This window comes from Equus przewalskii, chromosome 10 (genome assembly GCF_037783145.1).
Source record: "Equus przewalskii isolate Varuska chromosome 10, EquPr2, whole genome shotgun sequence".
Classification (NCBI taxonomy): Eukaryota; Metazoa; Chordata; class Mammalia; order Perissodactyla; family Equidae; genus Equus; species Equus przewalskii.
The window spans coordinates 32,503,838-32,520,430 of record NC_091840.1 but is presented as its reverse complement, the minus strand read 5'-3'; the positions used below and the strand labels follow the sequence as shown (position 1 = coordinate 32,520,430).

Below are 16,593 nucleotides of genomic sequence, written 5' to 3'. Positions count from 1 at the left end.
AGTTCTGCTAGTTTTTTGGGTAGATTCCTTAGAATTTTCTACATATGTGATCATATTGTATATAAACAAAGACAGTTTTACTTCTTCCTTTACATGTTGATGCCTTTAATTTCTTTTTCTTGCCTCACTGCCCTGGATAGAGCCTCCAGGACGGTGGTAAATAGAAACAACTGGAGCGGATGCACGTGCTTGGTTCCTGGTCTTAGGGAGAAAGCCTTCAGTCTTTCACCATGAGGGATGATGTTAGTGGCGTGTTTTTTCATAGAAACCCTTCTTCAGGTTTGAGGAAGTTCTATTCTTGGTTTGCAGAGAGGTTTATTTTTTATTTTTGTAATCAGTAGTGGATGTTGGATTTTTTCCAGTGATCTTTTTGCATCTACTGAGAGATCATATGGTTTTTCTTTCTTAGTTATGGCAAATTTCGTTGATCGATTTTTGAGTGTTAAACCAAGCCTACTTTCCTGGGATAAGTTCCATTTGGTCGTGAGCCGGGAGGAGGATGAAAGCCTTCCCTTGCATGTACTCCTCTTGTTTGGTTTGAGTAGTGTGTCCAGGGTGGAGATAAGGGGGTGGTGGCTGTGGTGGGAGACTCTAGAGTGGTGAGTCTCTGGGGTTATAGTCTGGGCTCATCCGTTTTCGATTTCTTCCCTATCCTCAAGTGGGGGACCTTACCCATTACAGAATCTCCATGTACCTCCGTCAAGGCAACAACTTCCCCTTAGGCCATCATACTCTCATCCTCGGGGCAGAGAAAAGGACCTGTTCTTTCCACTCCCTAACCTGACTGGCATCCAGCACCACTCTGTCACCCCCCTCCCTCCAAACTTCTGCTGGCCTTGAGGGGCCATTTTCCTGCCTTGCATTTGCTACAGGAGAGCCACTGATCTGATGAGGGCAACATGGTGCAGAGAAGAGGGCATGACTAGAAAGCTCTCTTTAGCCCATCCCCTGCTGGAGACGCCTGGCCCTGCCCTCGTCCCCTCTTATTCTGTGTTCCCCTCTCCAGGTCCCAGCCTCTCCTGTCTCCCTCGGAGTTTCCCACAACTCTTGTTATTTTCTGCTCTCCAACAATTTTACTTCCGTGTTTCACTTCTGTGACATCTCCGCGTTCAGGTTTGGCTGATGGATCCTGCATCCCATGTTAATTCTGCTTTGCCTGAAATAGGGGTTAGTTTCAGGAACTGGAAGTCTACTTGTAACAGAGAACTTCACAGCAATACTAGATGCGTAAAGATAATGGAGCAGTATCTTCCAAGTGCTAAAGAGAAAGAAATCTGAACTTGAATTCTATACTTATCAGTCACATGATTGAAGCCTCTCACAGGGGAAAGGCTCACTCTCGAATACCACGTACTCTCATCTCAATCTTTGATAGTGTTTGGCTTCATACTAAGAAACCAAGGTAACAGTAATCCCAAACCGTTGATTATGCGAAACAAATCAAAATTTGCTACTTTGGAGGGTTGAGGTCGAGGGACAGATTATTCTTTCGTGATAAAATTATTATATTTCCCTGGTAAAACTTTCAGAGGGGCATTGATTATAAAGTAAAAGCCTCCTCAGTTCTTTCATTTCCATTACCCAAAGGTAGCCACCGTTAATAGGCTTCTGTGCCTGCTCCCAGAATTTTCTATGCCTACTATTTAAATACACGTGGGTGCGCATGCATACATGTGCATGTATATGTGCATGTCTGTGTATTTTGCATGAATTGCAACATGCTGTATACAGTGTTTTCTCTCTCTTTTCTTTTAGCGACATATTTTTGTATATTGCTATGTATAGATCCCACTCATTAGTTTTAAAGGCTTCATAAAACACCATTATGTGGATGTACCAAAATGTGGCAAAATTTTTTTGAAGGACGTTTGGCTGACGTTTGGCTCGTTTCTTGTCTTTTGATTGTGGCAAAACGAGGCTGAAATGAACACCCTTGTGCAGATATCTTTATGCTTTCCTAAGAATGCATCTGAGGCATAAATTCCCTCCTGGAAGGAGAATTGTTGAGTCAGAGCAGATGTACATTTTGGATTTTGACTGACATTGCCATCCCATGGTGTGGGGCCAGTCTACACTTATTTTTTCACATGCAGTCTGGCAGTGGCTTTATAGTTCTTTAAAATTTTAACTAATCTGATTAGTAAAGGTGATATTGAATTCTTTTACTTTGAGTTTAGTGCTTATTTTTATGTTTTTTTGTAGAACTCTGTCTCATGAAAGCTTCTACCCTCCCCACCCCCACCAATAACCACAAATATAAAGGGAACAACCTGAACAACCATTAAACATTTGTTTAAACATGTAATTTAACTTGTCTTTATCTTTACAATACTACCCTAAAGAAATTTGGAAACCATTATTTGGAACTAACAAAAGCTTAAATATTCACTCTTTTAAAAAATTTTATCATCTTCATTAAATAGAGTGTGCAACTGTTCTAGAATGGTGAGTTAAAAATGTCCAAATTTATAAATTGAATTGAGTACAATAACAATAAGAATCTCAATAGGTTTTCTCATGGAATTAGACTTTCGAAAATTCATAAGAAAGAGTAAATATATTACAGTGTTGAAGATTCTTTTGCAAAAGAAAAATGAGGAAGGAGAATTTATCTCACCAGAAATCAAAACATATTAGAAAGTTATGGTAATTGCAGAGATGAGGTATTGACATAGGAATTGATAAACAGATCAGTAGATCAGTAGAATAGAATAATCTAGAAATATACACACATTTATGGTAAACAATAAAAGTAGTATCTCAATTCAGTGGAGAAATGACAGATTATTCAACTAAAGGTGTTGGGACATCTGGTTATCCATTTGGAAAAAAATAAAGGTAACTCCCCACCTTATACTATTCACACACAAAAATTCCAGATGCTTTAGTGAACTAAATATGAAAAATCAAAGAATTAAGGTATTAGAAGATTATATAGGAGAATATGTGTATGATCTTGAAGAAAGGAAGATGCTCCTGAACAAGTCTGAAAAGCAAATTCTTAAAGGAAAATATTGATAAATTTGACCACTTCTAAAATTAAGATACTATAAGAAACATAAATGAAAAATGACAGATTGGAAAAAAATATCAGCAACATACATAACAGCTGAAGGATTAATGTGTATCCAGAATATATAATAACTTCTACAAATCAATAAAAGTGTCACAATCCAATAGAAAAATGGAGAAAACCAAATGCAGGAAATTTACAGAAGGGGTAATAAAAATAAAAAGATGCTCAGTCTCACTATTAATTAAAGAATTAAAAATTGACCCAATAACATGACTCCAATCTTTGCTCATGGGAATTTTACAAAGTTTGGAGGACAGTTTGGCAATATCTATTAAAAATTTTAAATGCACAAAACCTGTGGCCCGCTTCTCAACCTTAACCCTGGAGAACATGTGTGTGTATGTACGAAGAGGCCTCTTGCTGCACTGTTTTCATAATGAAAAAATAGAAAACGTCTACTTCCATCACTGGAGAAATGGCCGTGTAATGGCAGTATAGCTCAATGAAGGAACACTATGTAACAGTTAAAAAAGTGAGATTGTTCTCTCAGTAGCACATGATAGATTTGTGCAATGTTTCGTTGAGTGAGAGAAACACGTTGCCGAACAATATGTATAATGTGATGTTATTTATGGAAAAATAAAGAAAGAAGAATATGTCCCACAGATCCATATATATGTATGAGCATAAAGTGAAAGGTTTGGAAGGACAAACAAGAATGACTAGAGTGTTTACGTCTAAGGGGTGGAGGAAGGGGACAGGAATTGGAGATGGTGTAATACCCTAATCAAAGGGGAGCTTTAACCTGATAATTTTATTCAAAATATATCCAGGTATTACCTGTATAAACCAAAATTAATTTTTAAAATTGTAAGGAGAGAGGTCTTTGGACTAGGTGCACTTAAGTCTGTCTGAGGAGTCATTGTCCCCCTCCGCCCCCTCCCCAGCTTCCATGGCCTCCTTCTCTCCAACCCCACACAGACAGGAAATCTGCCTGTAATCCCAACTGAATTGTTTCCTAAACGGCATTAAGAAAGAACAAGCTGTTTTGCAAGCAGCAGCAGAGAGGGCCCGTTATCCCACAGGCAGTTGGAGTTCACCCTGCAGGTGGGGACGTTTGGGAAAAGTAAGTGAGGAGAAGGGAGGGCAGGGTGTGTGGGGGTGGGTGGGGACTCCCTCAAAGGACTATAGTCTTGAGATGCAGCAGTTTCAGCACTGCCCTCCAGAGGCCACCCCCACGATGGGGAGCTAAGGGGTAATTTCTGGCACAAGGCTTGTTTGGAATAGCTCCTCAGGCAGACATTTTCTCCTTCTGGTTACTCTGCCTGCTGAGAGTCCCTGTGAGCCTCAAATACACCTGGGCCAGAGAAATAGGGACTAGAGGAAGGATCAACAGAGGCACAGACCGGGCAGACCTGCAGGGATCCCTGTTATTGGGTTGGAAACATCATAAAGTCACAGAGCATCTCAAGCCCCTATACACAAATGCAGGCCCAGAGCCCCAGCCCGGAGCCAAAGGCAGGTGGTTTGCGGATTACACATCTTGAGAATTCTCCCATCTCTACGTGGGTGGAGAGTGAAGGGCATTTTCCTGCCATTCTTTGAGAAGGCTTTAGTTTTTCAAAGAATTATTGCCTTGTCGCCACCCATGAGCAATCAGGGCAGGCCTTTCGACACCTGTGAATCATTGCAAAGCCACTGGCCTGGCTCTCCGCCTCTGGGCCTGCCCTGCCCAGTGCCCCCCTCCACTCTGCTGCTGCTTTCTAACATGCAACTCCGACCATGCACTTCACAGCCTTCATGGCTCCCCGGAGCCTTCAGGACAAGAACTTCTCAGTAGGTCAGCAAGGGTGTTGGTCCTGGGCCTCTGCCTGCCCTACTAGCCTCATCCTGCCCCACCCTTGCCCCACATTGGAACTGTCTGAAGGAAGCCCACTTGTGTCAAGGCCTTTGCTATGTCATTCTCTGGGCCCAGAATGTTCTTCCTCCCTTGTCTACTTGGTCAACTTCTAAACATTCTTCAAGATGGTCTCAAGCACCAGCTCCTCAAGAAAGCCTTCCTAGGTGCCCCCAGTTGGTCTAACTGCTCCTCTTTCATGCTCCCAAAGAACCCTGCACAAGGTTCTTTGGATAACATTGGTTTGCCTTTCTGCGTCCTCCTGTGCGATTCTTGAGAACAAGGCCTGCACTTTGCTCAGTGGAGGATGCCCAGTGGCCAGCACAGCACCTGGCACCTGATAGCTAGATTATTCTGAACTGTGCCACACTGTTGCCCTTGGCAAAGTCATTTCCTCCCCTGGGCTCTGTCTTTCTCATCTGTGCTATGAGGGGCTTGTATGAAATGTCTCTTCCCTCTTGAGCGTCAACAATTCCCCTAAAAGTGTAAAAGGACAATAATTGTCAGAGTTGATGAGAGCGATGGGGAACAGGTGCTCCTAGGCATGGCTAACGGGAGGGTGACGCGCAATCTTCATGAGGCCCCTTGACAATTTTTTTAAAAAGCCTTAAAAATGTGGATAACCAAATATGCAGCAATTTTGCTTCTAGGTCTTCTTGCCTAAAGAAATGATTGACGATCTGACTGGAGATTTAACTCCACAGATGCTGATCCTAGTACTGCCTCTAATAGCGAAAACTGGAAACAACCCAAGAATCTAACGAGAGAGGATTCGGAAATAAATCACAGCACTCCATACAAAATATTATGCAGACATAAAAGTGAAGTAAATCTGTATTTATTGACATAGAAAGATGTCCAGGCTAAATTTTTAAGTACTAAAAATAGGTTGTAAAACAATATTTAGAGTAGGTTCTTATCACTGTTTACAATACATCTTATATCTACACATAGGATAGCAAACTATTAAGTGGTGTTATTGGTGAATGGTAGGATTACGCGAAATTATTTTCCTTCCTGCTTCTTATTTATGTGCAAAACAATGACAAATCTGGAAAGAAAAAGAAAATTACCCACAACCTCACTTGATTCTAAGCAATTTTGATTTATTTTTATTTTTGCTTGTGTTCTCTGACTTTTCATGAATAGAAATATACTACTTATAGGATTAAAAATGTATTTTCAAAAGTCTATAAAATTCTAGAACCTGATTCACAAAGAGCCACTTTTCCAAGTTCACACATAGCTAGGAACTGGCAGAGCAAGGCTGGAAGAACAGCCTTCTCTTATGGACCCGGGGGTCCACTTCCCAGAGGGTGACAGGATCTCTGGGCACATTGGGAAGGTATTCTCGGTGTATCGCTGTCGCTTGTTCTTTGGCCAAGATGGTTTGGGCATAGAAGACAAGAGTGAGGGCAGGCAGGTGGCTGGAGTAGGAGGTGTGGCTAGACAAAACAAGACATGGGAGCCCAGCCTGACAAGAGCCCAGGGAGGTGGACAAACACAGTCATTAGTCATAGAGAACTTTTCCTGCCACAGAATGGCAGCCCTTTGCCAGACTTCTTCAGAGGAGAAACTTCCCGTCTTCTATTTCAGAAAGATCCTAAAGTTCAACCCCAATCCTCCTAAACTGCACTGACCTTGTCCCAGAGAGACCCTGGGCTGCGTCACCCAACTGACCACTAACCACAAGCAGTTCTGCTTTCTCCTGGTTCCTGAAATCCGGGAGCAGAGGGTGGGGGTGTTGGAGACAGCCCTCTACCAAAAACCAAGAAGAAAGGGGAGGGGGAGGGGGATAGAGGAAGTTACCTTGGTCCTAAGCCCGCAGTCTCCAGGGTCTTCTTTCCTGTGAAGCCAACCGTCTCCAGTCAGATTTCCTGTCCCTTTAACCCTCACCAAAAATGAGGGGCTGCCCACTAAGGTTGGCTGCAGGGACCAGGTTACTGTTGGGGGTGGGGGCAGCCTTTTGGGGCTGACTGGATCATCATCACTCCAGGTGCCCCCCTCACCTTCCCTCCTCCTCTGGGGTGACTCAATTTTCCACAGCTCCTTAGGGTGTTGGCTCCTGACTTTTGCCCCTTTCAAAGGAAGCCTGGATGCTCAGTTTAACCGAACTGTGCAGGGGGGTTAGCTGTCTGTACCCTCTGGGGAAAGCACTGGTCTAGGCACACAGTGGGAGCTGAGGAACTCTGGGGTGGGGGTGCTAAGTTCAAAGGCTGGAGATAGTTCTGGTCCCTGCTTTTCTGCCCATCTCTTCCACATTAAGGACCTCTTTCTGTGCACCCCAGCCCCAGCGGGGGAGGAGAGTTCAGTCTCCAGGGGCGGGCCTCATCCGCCCCACGCCTCCCCCAGCTTGGAGGACATAAAAGCCTAGATCCAGCCGAGGGGCGCTGCCCATGCTGGGTGCACTCCGGAGGTGGGGTCGTGTGGGCTGAGTGACTGAAGCTAGCGAAGAAGGGGCACTGTGGACCCTTCCCTCAGGAGGCCTGGACTCTGTCTGTAGGCAGGACCCACGGAGGTGGGACTGGGCTCAAGGTGGGAGTGAGGAGCCCAGGAGGAGAGGGAGGGTGGGGCTTTCTTCTCCCAAATGCACTGTGGGCTTTGGACACTTACTGCACCTGCGGTCTTGTTGCAGAGATGAAGCTGCTCCTGGCCCTAGCAGGGCTCCTGGCCATTGTGGCCGTGCCCCAGCCCTCCGAGGGCACCACTCCAGGTAACAGTTCAGAAAGAAGGGAAAAGGTGGTGTGTTGGGGATGATTCTCCAACCCAGGGATTCCTTCCCTCAACGCGTCCCACTCTGGCTCTGGGGCCTGATCAGGGGCTTTGGGCTCCTTCCTGACCTTGTGACCTCTATTCTGGGCAGCTGTCCTGGGGGAGGTGGACACCTCCGTAGTGCTGACTTGCATGGAGGAGGCCAAGCGGCTGGTGGACAAGGCCTACAAGGAGCGGCGGGAAAGGTGAGGTGCTGGGCACTGCCTAGCTCTGGGCAAGGCCGTCCCAAGCCTTTCAGAAAAGGAACAGGCATGGAGAGTTTGCAGGTGGTGGTGGGGCCCTCTGGCTGTCAGTCTTTGTCTTTGGGTGTGAGGACATCTTCAAAACCAGCCCTCTCGTGGCCTTACCTCTGTCTGGATGACTAGGTCCATACCCTGTTTATAAAGAGAAACCTTCTTCCGGTCTGTGGGTCTATCTACACTGTCCTGCGTGTCCATCCCCTGGGCTGGGGCTCTGCTGAGTGTCTCTGCCTGTCTTCTCTGGCCCTCACTCTTCTCCAAATTTAGCATCAAGCAGCGGCTTCGCAGTGGCTCAGCCAGCCCCATGGAACTCCTGTCTTACTTCAAGCAGCCAGTGGCAGCCACCAGGACAGCTGTGAGGGCTGCTGACTACCTGCACGTGGCCCTAGGCCTGCTGGAGAGGAAGCTGCGGTCCCTGTGGTCAGGGCCCTTCAACGTCACTGGTACTCTTGCCCCTACAACCCCAGCCCCCAGCTCCACTAATGACCCTCCTAGTGACTCCAGCCACCTGGCAGCGATCCCCCCAACTCCTCCTTCTGGGGAGTCTCAGGGGCATCCTAGCGCCCCCCCTTTGTCCTCAGACTGCTCCCCCAACCAAGGCTCCCAAGTCTAGGATGGGAAATGGGGTCTCAGCTCCCACAACCCTCTTTCACCCGCCCTTCAGACGTGCTGACACCCGCCCAGCTGAATCTGCTGTCCAAGTCGAGCGGCTGCGCCCACCAGAACGTGGGTGTGAGGTGCCCGAAGAAGGACAAGTACCGCACCATCACCGGGCAGTGCAACAACAGGTGTGGCCGGTTGGGGGCGGCCCCTCGGTGGGCGGCTCAGGGCGGAGTCCCTGGTCCCAGGCCGGCCCGCGGCGCCACCTGGCGTCAGCTCCCTGTCCTCCCCTGCAGACGCAGCCCCACGCTGGGAGCCTCCAATCGCCCCTTTGCGCGCTGGCTGCCGGCCGAGTACGAGGACGGCTTTTCGCTGCCCTTCGGCTGGACGCCCGGGGTCAATCGCAGCGGTTTCCCAGTCCCCCTGGTGAGCACTGGCCGGCAGAGGGGACAAGGCCAGGCCCGATGCCGCGCGGGGCCCGAGACGGTCCCTGACACCCCGTGTCCCGCAGGCTCGCGCCGTATCCAACGCCATCGTGCGCTTCCCCACGGAGCAGCTGACCCCGGACCGGGAGCGCTCGCTCATTTTCATGCAGTGGGGCCAACTGCTCGACCACGACCTCGACTTGAGCCCTGAGCCAGCCGCCCGGGTCTCCTTCATCACTGGCGTCAACTGCGAGACCAGCTGCCTGCAGCAGCCGCCCTGCTTCCCGCTCAAGGTTCTCCCTTCTTCCCGCTCACCGCTGCCTGCCTGGTGGGGAAATGGTGCCTGTTCATGGAAGTGGCCACCTCCCTCTGTGCCCAGGTTTCCTTCCCCAGCTCCTGAGTGAGGCTGGCCCTGCCCACCCATCCCTCCTCCTCTCGGCTGAGGACCTTCCCACCGTCCCTTAAACATGTGTGTGTAGGTGCCCGGTGCTCAGTCCTTCTTCCTCCCCACAGAGGGGCACCTCCTCGCGGCCCACATAACACAGAGCCTGGGTAGTGGGGTAGGAGCAGGGCTGAGAGTGGACTGGTTGGTTGAGGCACATGCTGAGTAGGGAGAAGAGGAGAGAAAGGAAGGAGAATCCCAGAGAGAGGGAGAGAAAGAGGCAGACAGGGGCCAGGAAAGGGATAAGGAAGAGGACTAAGAGTGTGGAGACCACATCTGGAGAACAGTGGGGAAGAGCAGACACAGAGGAGAGGCAGAGAGAGAAAAGGGAGGTTGGAGGGGGGGGTGGGGGGGTGGTCAGTGGACTGACAGGCCACCTCTGGGCCCCACCCCCGCCCCACCCCTGCATTGCCCAGTCAGTGTTCAAGTCATCACCCCTGAAGCTCAGAGCGCTCTGCTGGTGGGAACTCAGGCAGTAATCCCTTGTGGGCCTTGAGAGGCCTCCCTGCAGGCTGAGGGGGCCAGAAGTCCTGAGGAATCCCCCCTTTTGGTGTCTGGGTCTCGCCTTCTGCTCCTGGACTCCAGGCTGCTTCTGAGGCGGTACCAAGGTCTTCAGCAGGTGGACAGGTGGAGAGCCACTCCTACCCGCTGTCCCTCCCCTCCGTGAGCCAGCCCGGTCTCTCTCTGTGCTGCAGATCCCGCCCAATGACCCCCGCATCCAGAACCAAAGGGACTGTATCCCCTTCTTCCGCTCCTCCCCAGCCTGCACAGAGAACAACATCACTATCCGCAACCAGATCAACGCGCTCACCTCTTTCGTGGACGCCAGCATGGTGTACGGCAGCGAGGACCCCGTGGCCATGAAGCTGCGCAACCTGACCAACCAGCTGGGGCTGCTGGCCATCAACCCCCAATTCAGTGACAAGGGCCGGGCCCTGCTGCCCTTTGACACCCTGCACGATGACCCCTGTCTCCTCACCAACCGCTCTGTGCGCATCCCTTGCTTCCTGGCAGGTCAGTCCTGGGTGGGGACCTGGGATGGCACGGGGGTGCTCTCTGCTGGAGCCATAGTGGGCCTGTTTGTGAGCACCTGGTGGGTTTGCATTTAGAGAGACTTTGATCTCACCAACTTCAGGATATTAATCCAGTTGCCTTGGTGACAAGTTGGATGGAGCCAGACAGGCAAAAAAACAAAACCAACAAAAAACAAAAACCCAAACCTAGGAGACTCAGGGATGGCCAAGGAGCCTCCGTCCATCTGTCCATCCCTTTCTCTGTCTCTCTCTTTCCCTCTGGACTCTGGTAGAGAGGAGAGTTGCATTCCCCCTAGGGACAAGAAACTAAAGGGACAGAGAACAATGTGGCACCCCCACCCTCTAGAACCACATTATCCAATACAGTAGCCACTAGCCACATGTGACTATTTTCATTTAAATTTAGGTTAATTAACTCCATGTGTCTATGTGTGTGTTGGGTGGGAGGGTCCCATACACAAAGGCATAAGCCATGGTCCTTGTCATCAAGGAGTCCCAGTCTCAGGGACGGGACGGTCGCAAGTCATGTGTCAGAGCTGATGCCTATTGAATGAACATCTCCGACCAGCAGTGCCCCTGAACAGAAGAAGCTATTTTGGTGGATTAGGGCATCAAGGGAGGCCTCCTAGAGGAGGTATACACTGAGTGTGGCGTGGAAAGATGGGTGGAGACAAGGTTTGGGTAGGAGGCATTTCAGGCCTTGGCTGGGGAGGTAGTGTCAGTGGAGAAAGTCCTGTCTGGGATGGAGGTTTTAGGAATAACAGTAGCTTATGCTTTCCCAAGGGGACACCCGCTCGAGTGAGATGCCTGAGCTCACCTCCATGCACACGCTCTTTCTGCGGGAGCACAATCGTCTAGCCACGCAGCTCAAGCGCCTGAACCCTCGCTGGAATGGAGAGAGGCTCTACCAGGAAGCCCGGAAGATCGTGGGAGCCATGGTCCAGGTAGGCAGTCCTGAGTTTCGGTGATGCCAGGGGTCAGGCAGACTTGGGATCCAAATGTACCTCTGCCACATCCTAGCTGTGTGACCTTGGGCAAATTAACCCTCCGTTTCTTCATCCGCGATGCTGTAAGGAGTAAAGGACGTATATGAAAACACCTGGCAGACAAGGGTTACTTGCCTTCCATCCCCTCCTCAGGCTTGCTCCCCTTTCTTCTGTCCTGTCCATCAGGAATGGGATTGGGAGGATTGAGTGGGTGGGTCTAAAGCGCCTGGTGCATAGCAGCTGTTCAGTAACTGCCTCTCCTTTCCTTCATCTCCTCGGCACTCTCGCTCCTTTGCACACTCACCTCTTGTTTTTGGCTCTATCATAGCTCCCTGATCTCCTTATTCTTATTTACCCCTGAGCAATGATCCTGGTTCTCTCTCCCAACTTTTGATGCTCCAGCACCCCCACCCTGTCCCCAAGATATAAACACAGATAGAAATACACCTTTTTAAGACTCCTAGACTCTGGACAGGAAAAGGGTTGCATTGGCTGAGGGTGAGTTTCTGATTTACACTAAGAATTTAAGAGAGATTCATTTAAGCCTCAGAGGAAATTCCAGAGTCTAGAATCTAGAGTGAGACTGTTCCACGCTTCTCCTTTCACTGGGGGAAATCATGTAGGGTGGCCCCTTTCCTGCTTTTCTCTCCTCCTTCCACAAACATATATTGAAACCTATTGTGAGCCAGGCACTTGCTGGGCACTGAATAAATGTCAAGAGAAATGAGATACAACCCTTACCCTCAAGGAGCTTATAATTAGTAGGAGAAATGAGCTATTAATAACCCAAGGACAAGGCAGCTATTGCAACGACTAACAAAGCCCTTTGTTATTTAATCCTCTAAGGCAGAGGGCAGTATAATTACCCTTAGTTTACATTTGAGGAACTGGGGCTCAGAGAAGTTAATAACTGGCCCAAGGTCACACAGCCAGCAAGCAGAAGAGCTCTGTTTATGCCTCTCAGTGACATGCGGTTAGACACAGATCCAGTGCTGTGGGAAGCAAATCCCTGGCCATAGACAAAGGAAGGATCCCCCAAGCCAGGAGCAGGTAGAGAATCTGCAGGGAGGGGTGAGTGGAGAGGCCACTCTGAGTGACTTTTCTTTAGATCATCACTTACCGGGACTACCTGCCGCTGGTGCTGGGGCCAGAGGCCATGAGGAAGTACCTGCCCAGGTACAGATCCTACAATGACTCAGTGGACCCTCGTATCGCCAACGTCTTCACCAACGCCTTCCGCTATGGCCACACCCTCATCCAACCCTTCATGTTCCGCCTGGACAATCAGTACCGGCCCATGCAGCCCAACCCCCGGGTTCCGCTCAGCAGGGTCTTTTTTGCCACCTGGCGGGTAGTACTGGAAGGTGAGCAGGACCGAGGTCAGCAAAGAGTGGGGTGGGGAGGGGCTTGGCCACGGGGAGCTAGGGTGGGAGAAATCCTCTTTTCTTCCATCTTCGGGGATTGGTCTGGCTTTCCAGTCTCAGTTCACCTGACTCTTCTTCCACATCTAATAATAAAAGATGGGGTGGAGATGGCTCATAGGGAGCTGGCTCCTTCCTGTGTGTTGTGACTCTCAGTGACCTAGGAGACCAGGGGCTGGGTGCATCCCAACCTTGCAAGTCTGAATGGCATAATGCTCCGAGACCTCGATGCCCTGGTGAGGACCTGCCCACGGGGGCCACCTCGGCACCAGGAGCTGCGTGTGCCCAGCCTTCTTCTGCAATCCCTTCTACTCCACCTTGGACTTGTCCCTGACTCCAATCTGAGCTCTGATACTTGAGCCAGATACTTCCCCTAATCTTGCCCCTCTTGCCCGCAGGTGGCATTGATCCCATCCTCCGAGGCCTCATGGCTACCCCTGCCAAGCTAAATCGCCAGAACCAAATTGTGGTGGACGAGCTCCGGGAAAGGTTGTTTGAGCAGGTCATGAGGATCGGGCTAGACCTGCCTGCTCTGAACATGCAGCGCAGCCGGGACCACGGCCTCCCAGGTGAGGGGCTGCAGGAGTGCCCCCCCACTACCCCACCTCCCACTCCAGGGCCCTGCCCTCTCCAGTGCCCCTGGCTGCCCAGGGCTTCCCCCAACCCCAGCACCTTGCTCTTAGGAAGTGGTCTGAGGTCAGGCCCCTCCCTTCTCCTGGGCCCGCCTGGTCCATTTTCAGCTCCTCCTGGCCCCCTTCGTGTAGCTGTAACCCTCAAACTTGAAGCATCATCATAATAACAAGTCCCCTCCCTGCCATAGTCTGAGCATCTGTGTTCATCATCATTTCATTTCGCTTTATTTTACATGAACTCGGAAGGGAAGAGAGTGTTATCACTTCCATTTTACTGATGAGGAAACTGAGGCTTAGAGAGATTCAAAACCTGCCCAGGTTATCCGGCCAAATCAGTGAGAGCTGGAATTTGAACTCAGATCAGCCTAACCCTAAAACCTGTGCCTGCATTATCAGACAGATGGTGTGGCTGAGACTTCTAGATATACTTCACTCCTCACAGTTCTGAGATCTTCAGAGGGGGACAGTGAGATGTCCCTATTCTTGGACCTGGCAGGAGTTATGGCAATTTGCCTTAGGGTGGGAGGGCAAGGGGGAGAGATTGGGTCCTGGAGAGGCCCAGCTGTCCCTCTGGGCTGAGCCAAGGGTCCTGTGTCCTCCTCCCCGTCATGTACCTCTGTACGTGGCCTTGGTGTGTTGGGAAGGTGGGTTTTCTGGGACCGACCCACAGCCACTTCTCCCCTCCCCTCATGCAGGGTACAATGCCTGGAGGCGCTTCTGCGGGCTCCCGCAGCCCAGCACGGTGGGCGAGCTGGGCACAGTGATGAAGAACATGGACCTGGCGAGGAAGCTCATGGAGCAGTATCGCACGCCTGACAACATCGACATCTGGATGGGAGGCGTGGCCGAGCCCCTGGAGCCCAAAGGCCGCGTGGGCAAGCTCCTTGCCTGCCTCATCGGGACCCAGTTCAGGAAGCTCCGCGATGGTGATCGGTGAGGAGGCAGGCCGAGCGGCCCAGGCCTGTTGTGTGGCTGTGGGTCTATCCTTGAACCTCTTGGGTTCCTCCTATGAAATGAAGGGCTAGAAGGAACCTGTGACTTTCCAGTGTGTTCTGGGGAGACTCAAGGTCATCTCTAATGTGCTCTGAATCTGTTGGGGGTGCAGCAAGGAGGGACCTGAACCTCTCTGTGTTTCATGGTGCAGCCGTGGTACCGTCTTTCACTATTGAACTGTCCCATCCTTGCTTTCCCATGTTTTTTTCTAGTGTCATTTCATGGTGGTTTTGACATCTACCATACCCAGTTCTCACCTAGCCTGTATTGTACCTTTGGGAAAATTAGGAAATGGTGTCCCTCTCTGGGTAGACAAATTAAAAACCACCTCCAAGATTCTCTCCACCCCCATGGATGCAGCCCCGGGCCAGGGCACAGGACTTTGTGAGCGAGTGTGGGCCCAGCTCCCTGTCTAGCATTAGTGGTGCCCCGGAGGCCACTGGGATGGGGGGAGCCAGGCAGCCGTGCTTTACTCTGCACTGTGAGGGGGGCTCTCCTTGTTTGAAAACCCCTGGGCTGCCCGAGGCCTGGGGCTCTCCCATGCTGTACAGTGGCTGTCTGCTGTGATGCCCCTGCAGCTGGGGAGCAGCTCAAGCCAGCTGGTGCCATCCCAGCCCAGGACAGCCTCAGGGCAATGTCGTGGGTGTTCCCATGCAGGTTTTGGTGGGAGAACAAGGGAGTGTTCAGCACGCAGCAGAAGCGGGCCCTGGCCAAGATCTCCTTGCCCCGCATCATCTGTGACAACACAGGCATCACCACCGTGTCCAAGAACAACATCTTCATGTCCAAAACATTCCCTCAGGACTTTGTCAACTGCAGTACACTGCCCACATTGGACCTGTCTTCCTGGAGGGAGAGGGACTGGAGGCTGGGTAAGGGGGTGCTGCGGTGAGGTGGAGGCTGGGCACACCTGGGCTGGCCAATTGGAACCACAGAGATCTCCCTTACCTAGGCGAGCCCATCCTTGTTCTGGTGCCAGCTGAGAAAACGAATGGCTAGATATTCATTTGTGTGTGTGTGTGATGTTTATAAATTGCATTTCATATGTGTACGTTGTGATCGTGGGTAGTGTTTCATGTGCTGTGTATGTGTGTCATTTCTGTGATGGTGTGTGGCTGTTTATGTGAGTATTAAGCACATGGAAGGCAGCAAAGTGGCTTGGAGAGGAGCACAAGCTTAGGAGCCAGACTTCTTGGGTTCAAATCCTGGCTCTGCAGCTTCCCAGCTGTGTGACCTTGAACAAAGTACTCAACCTCACTAAGCCTCAGTTTTCTTCTTTGTAAATAACAGCTGTCATGGCTCCTCAGAAGGCCCATTTGCATCCTCTAGTTCTTTGTTTATTAGCACTTACTATCTGCCGGGCACTGTGCTAGGCATGGGAAACATACAGAGAATGTTGGGCACCGTTTCTGCCTCATGGCCCTTGCACATTGACAGTGTCCCACTTAGCAGAGGTGAACCAGAGACCTCTGGAGGACCGGCCATTAGCGGTTGGGCTGTGCCTTATGGTTGAGTTATGGGCCCAGTGGAGCCAGGCTCAGTCTGTGGCTCCCCTTTTGCTTTCTTACCTTGTTCTCTTGCTTATTCACAGGAGCCTGACTGGAGAGGAACTGGGACCCACGGGCCCTTTTGTACCATTTGTTTGTACCAGACATTCATGATAATAAAGAGCCACTTATGGGGATCTTTACTCTGTCTGTGTCTGCACTGGGGCTGGAGCCTTAGCATGAGGCTGGCTCTGGGCTCTGAACTTGAAGGAGTGTGGTCTGTGCTTCAGGGCCTGGCGTCTTCTGAACTAGGGGTGAGGGCGGTGGGAGTCCTCCTTCGGCTGATCTGTACATGGAAGGCAATGAGTTCCTAGAAGCCTAGGGACCAGGGCAAACCGAGCAGACACTCTTCCCTCACCTTCCACCCACACCACCCCGGAGAACAGGGAGCGTGGTCACTAAGCCCTCATGCTTATTTACTGCTCTGGCTAATATTTGCTACATGCTCACTCTGTGTCAGGCCTGTGCCAGGTGCTGGGAAACAGAGGGTCAAAATGCTGTCCTGTGGGAGAGAAAGAGCAGAGGTGTGACGGGAAGGTAGGCCCTCCCCAGTTGACAAGACCTCTGGATTCTGCATCCCTGCAGCCTG

The 16,593-nt window shown here is 50.6% G+C and overlaps 1 protein-coding gene across 2 annotated transcripts; it reads left to right on the top strand.

Annotated features, from left to right (window-relative positions):
• The first annotated feature begins 7,281 nt into the window (after positions 1-7,281).
• On the top strand, positions 7,282-16,147 carry MPO (myeloperoxidase). Of its 2 annotated transcripts, none has more exons than XM_070560830.1 (14): positions 7,282-7,431; positions 7,549-7,626; positions 7,777-7,870; positions 8,192-8,367; positions 8,589-8,712; positions 8,821-8,950; positions 9,036-9,242; positions 10,087-10,405; positions 11,209-11,369; positions 12,520-12,775; positions 13,231-13,401; positions 14,160-14,397; positions 15,115-15,329; positions 16,049-16,147. In XM_070560830.1, the coding sequence occupies exons 2-14, from the start codon at positions 7,551-7,553 to the stop codon at positions 16,054-16,056; spliced, it is 2,175 nt and encodes a 724-aa protein (XP_070416931.1). In that variant the 5' UTR covers positions 7,282-7,431; positions 7,549-7,550; the 3' UTR covers positions 16,057-16,147. The 2 variants fall into 2 exon arrangements, with proteins under 2 accessions (XP_070416931.1, XP_070416932.1); XM_070560831.1 differs by having other exon boundaries at positions 7,306-7,448.
• The last annotated feature ends 446 nt before the right edge of the window (positions 16,148-16,593 follow it).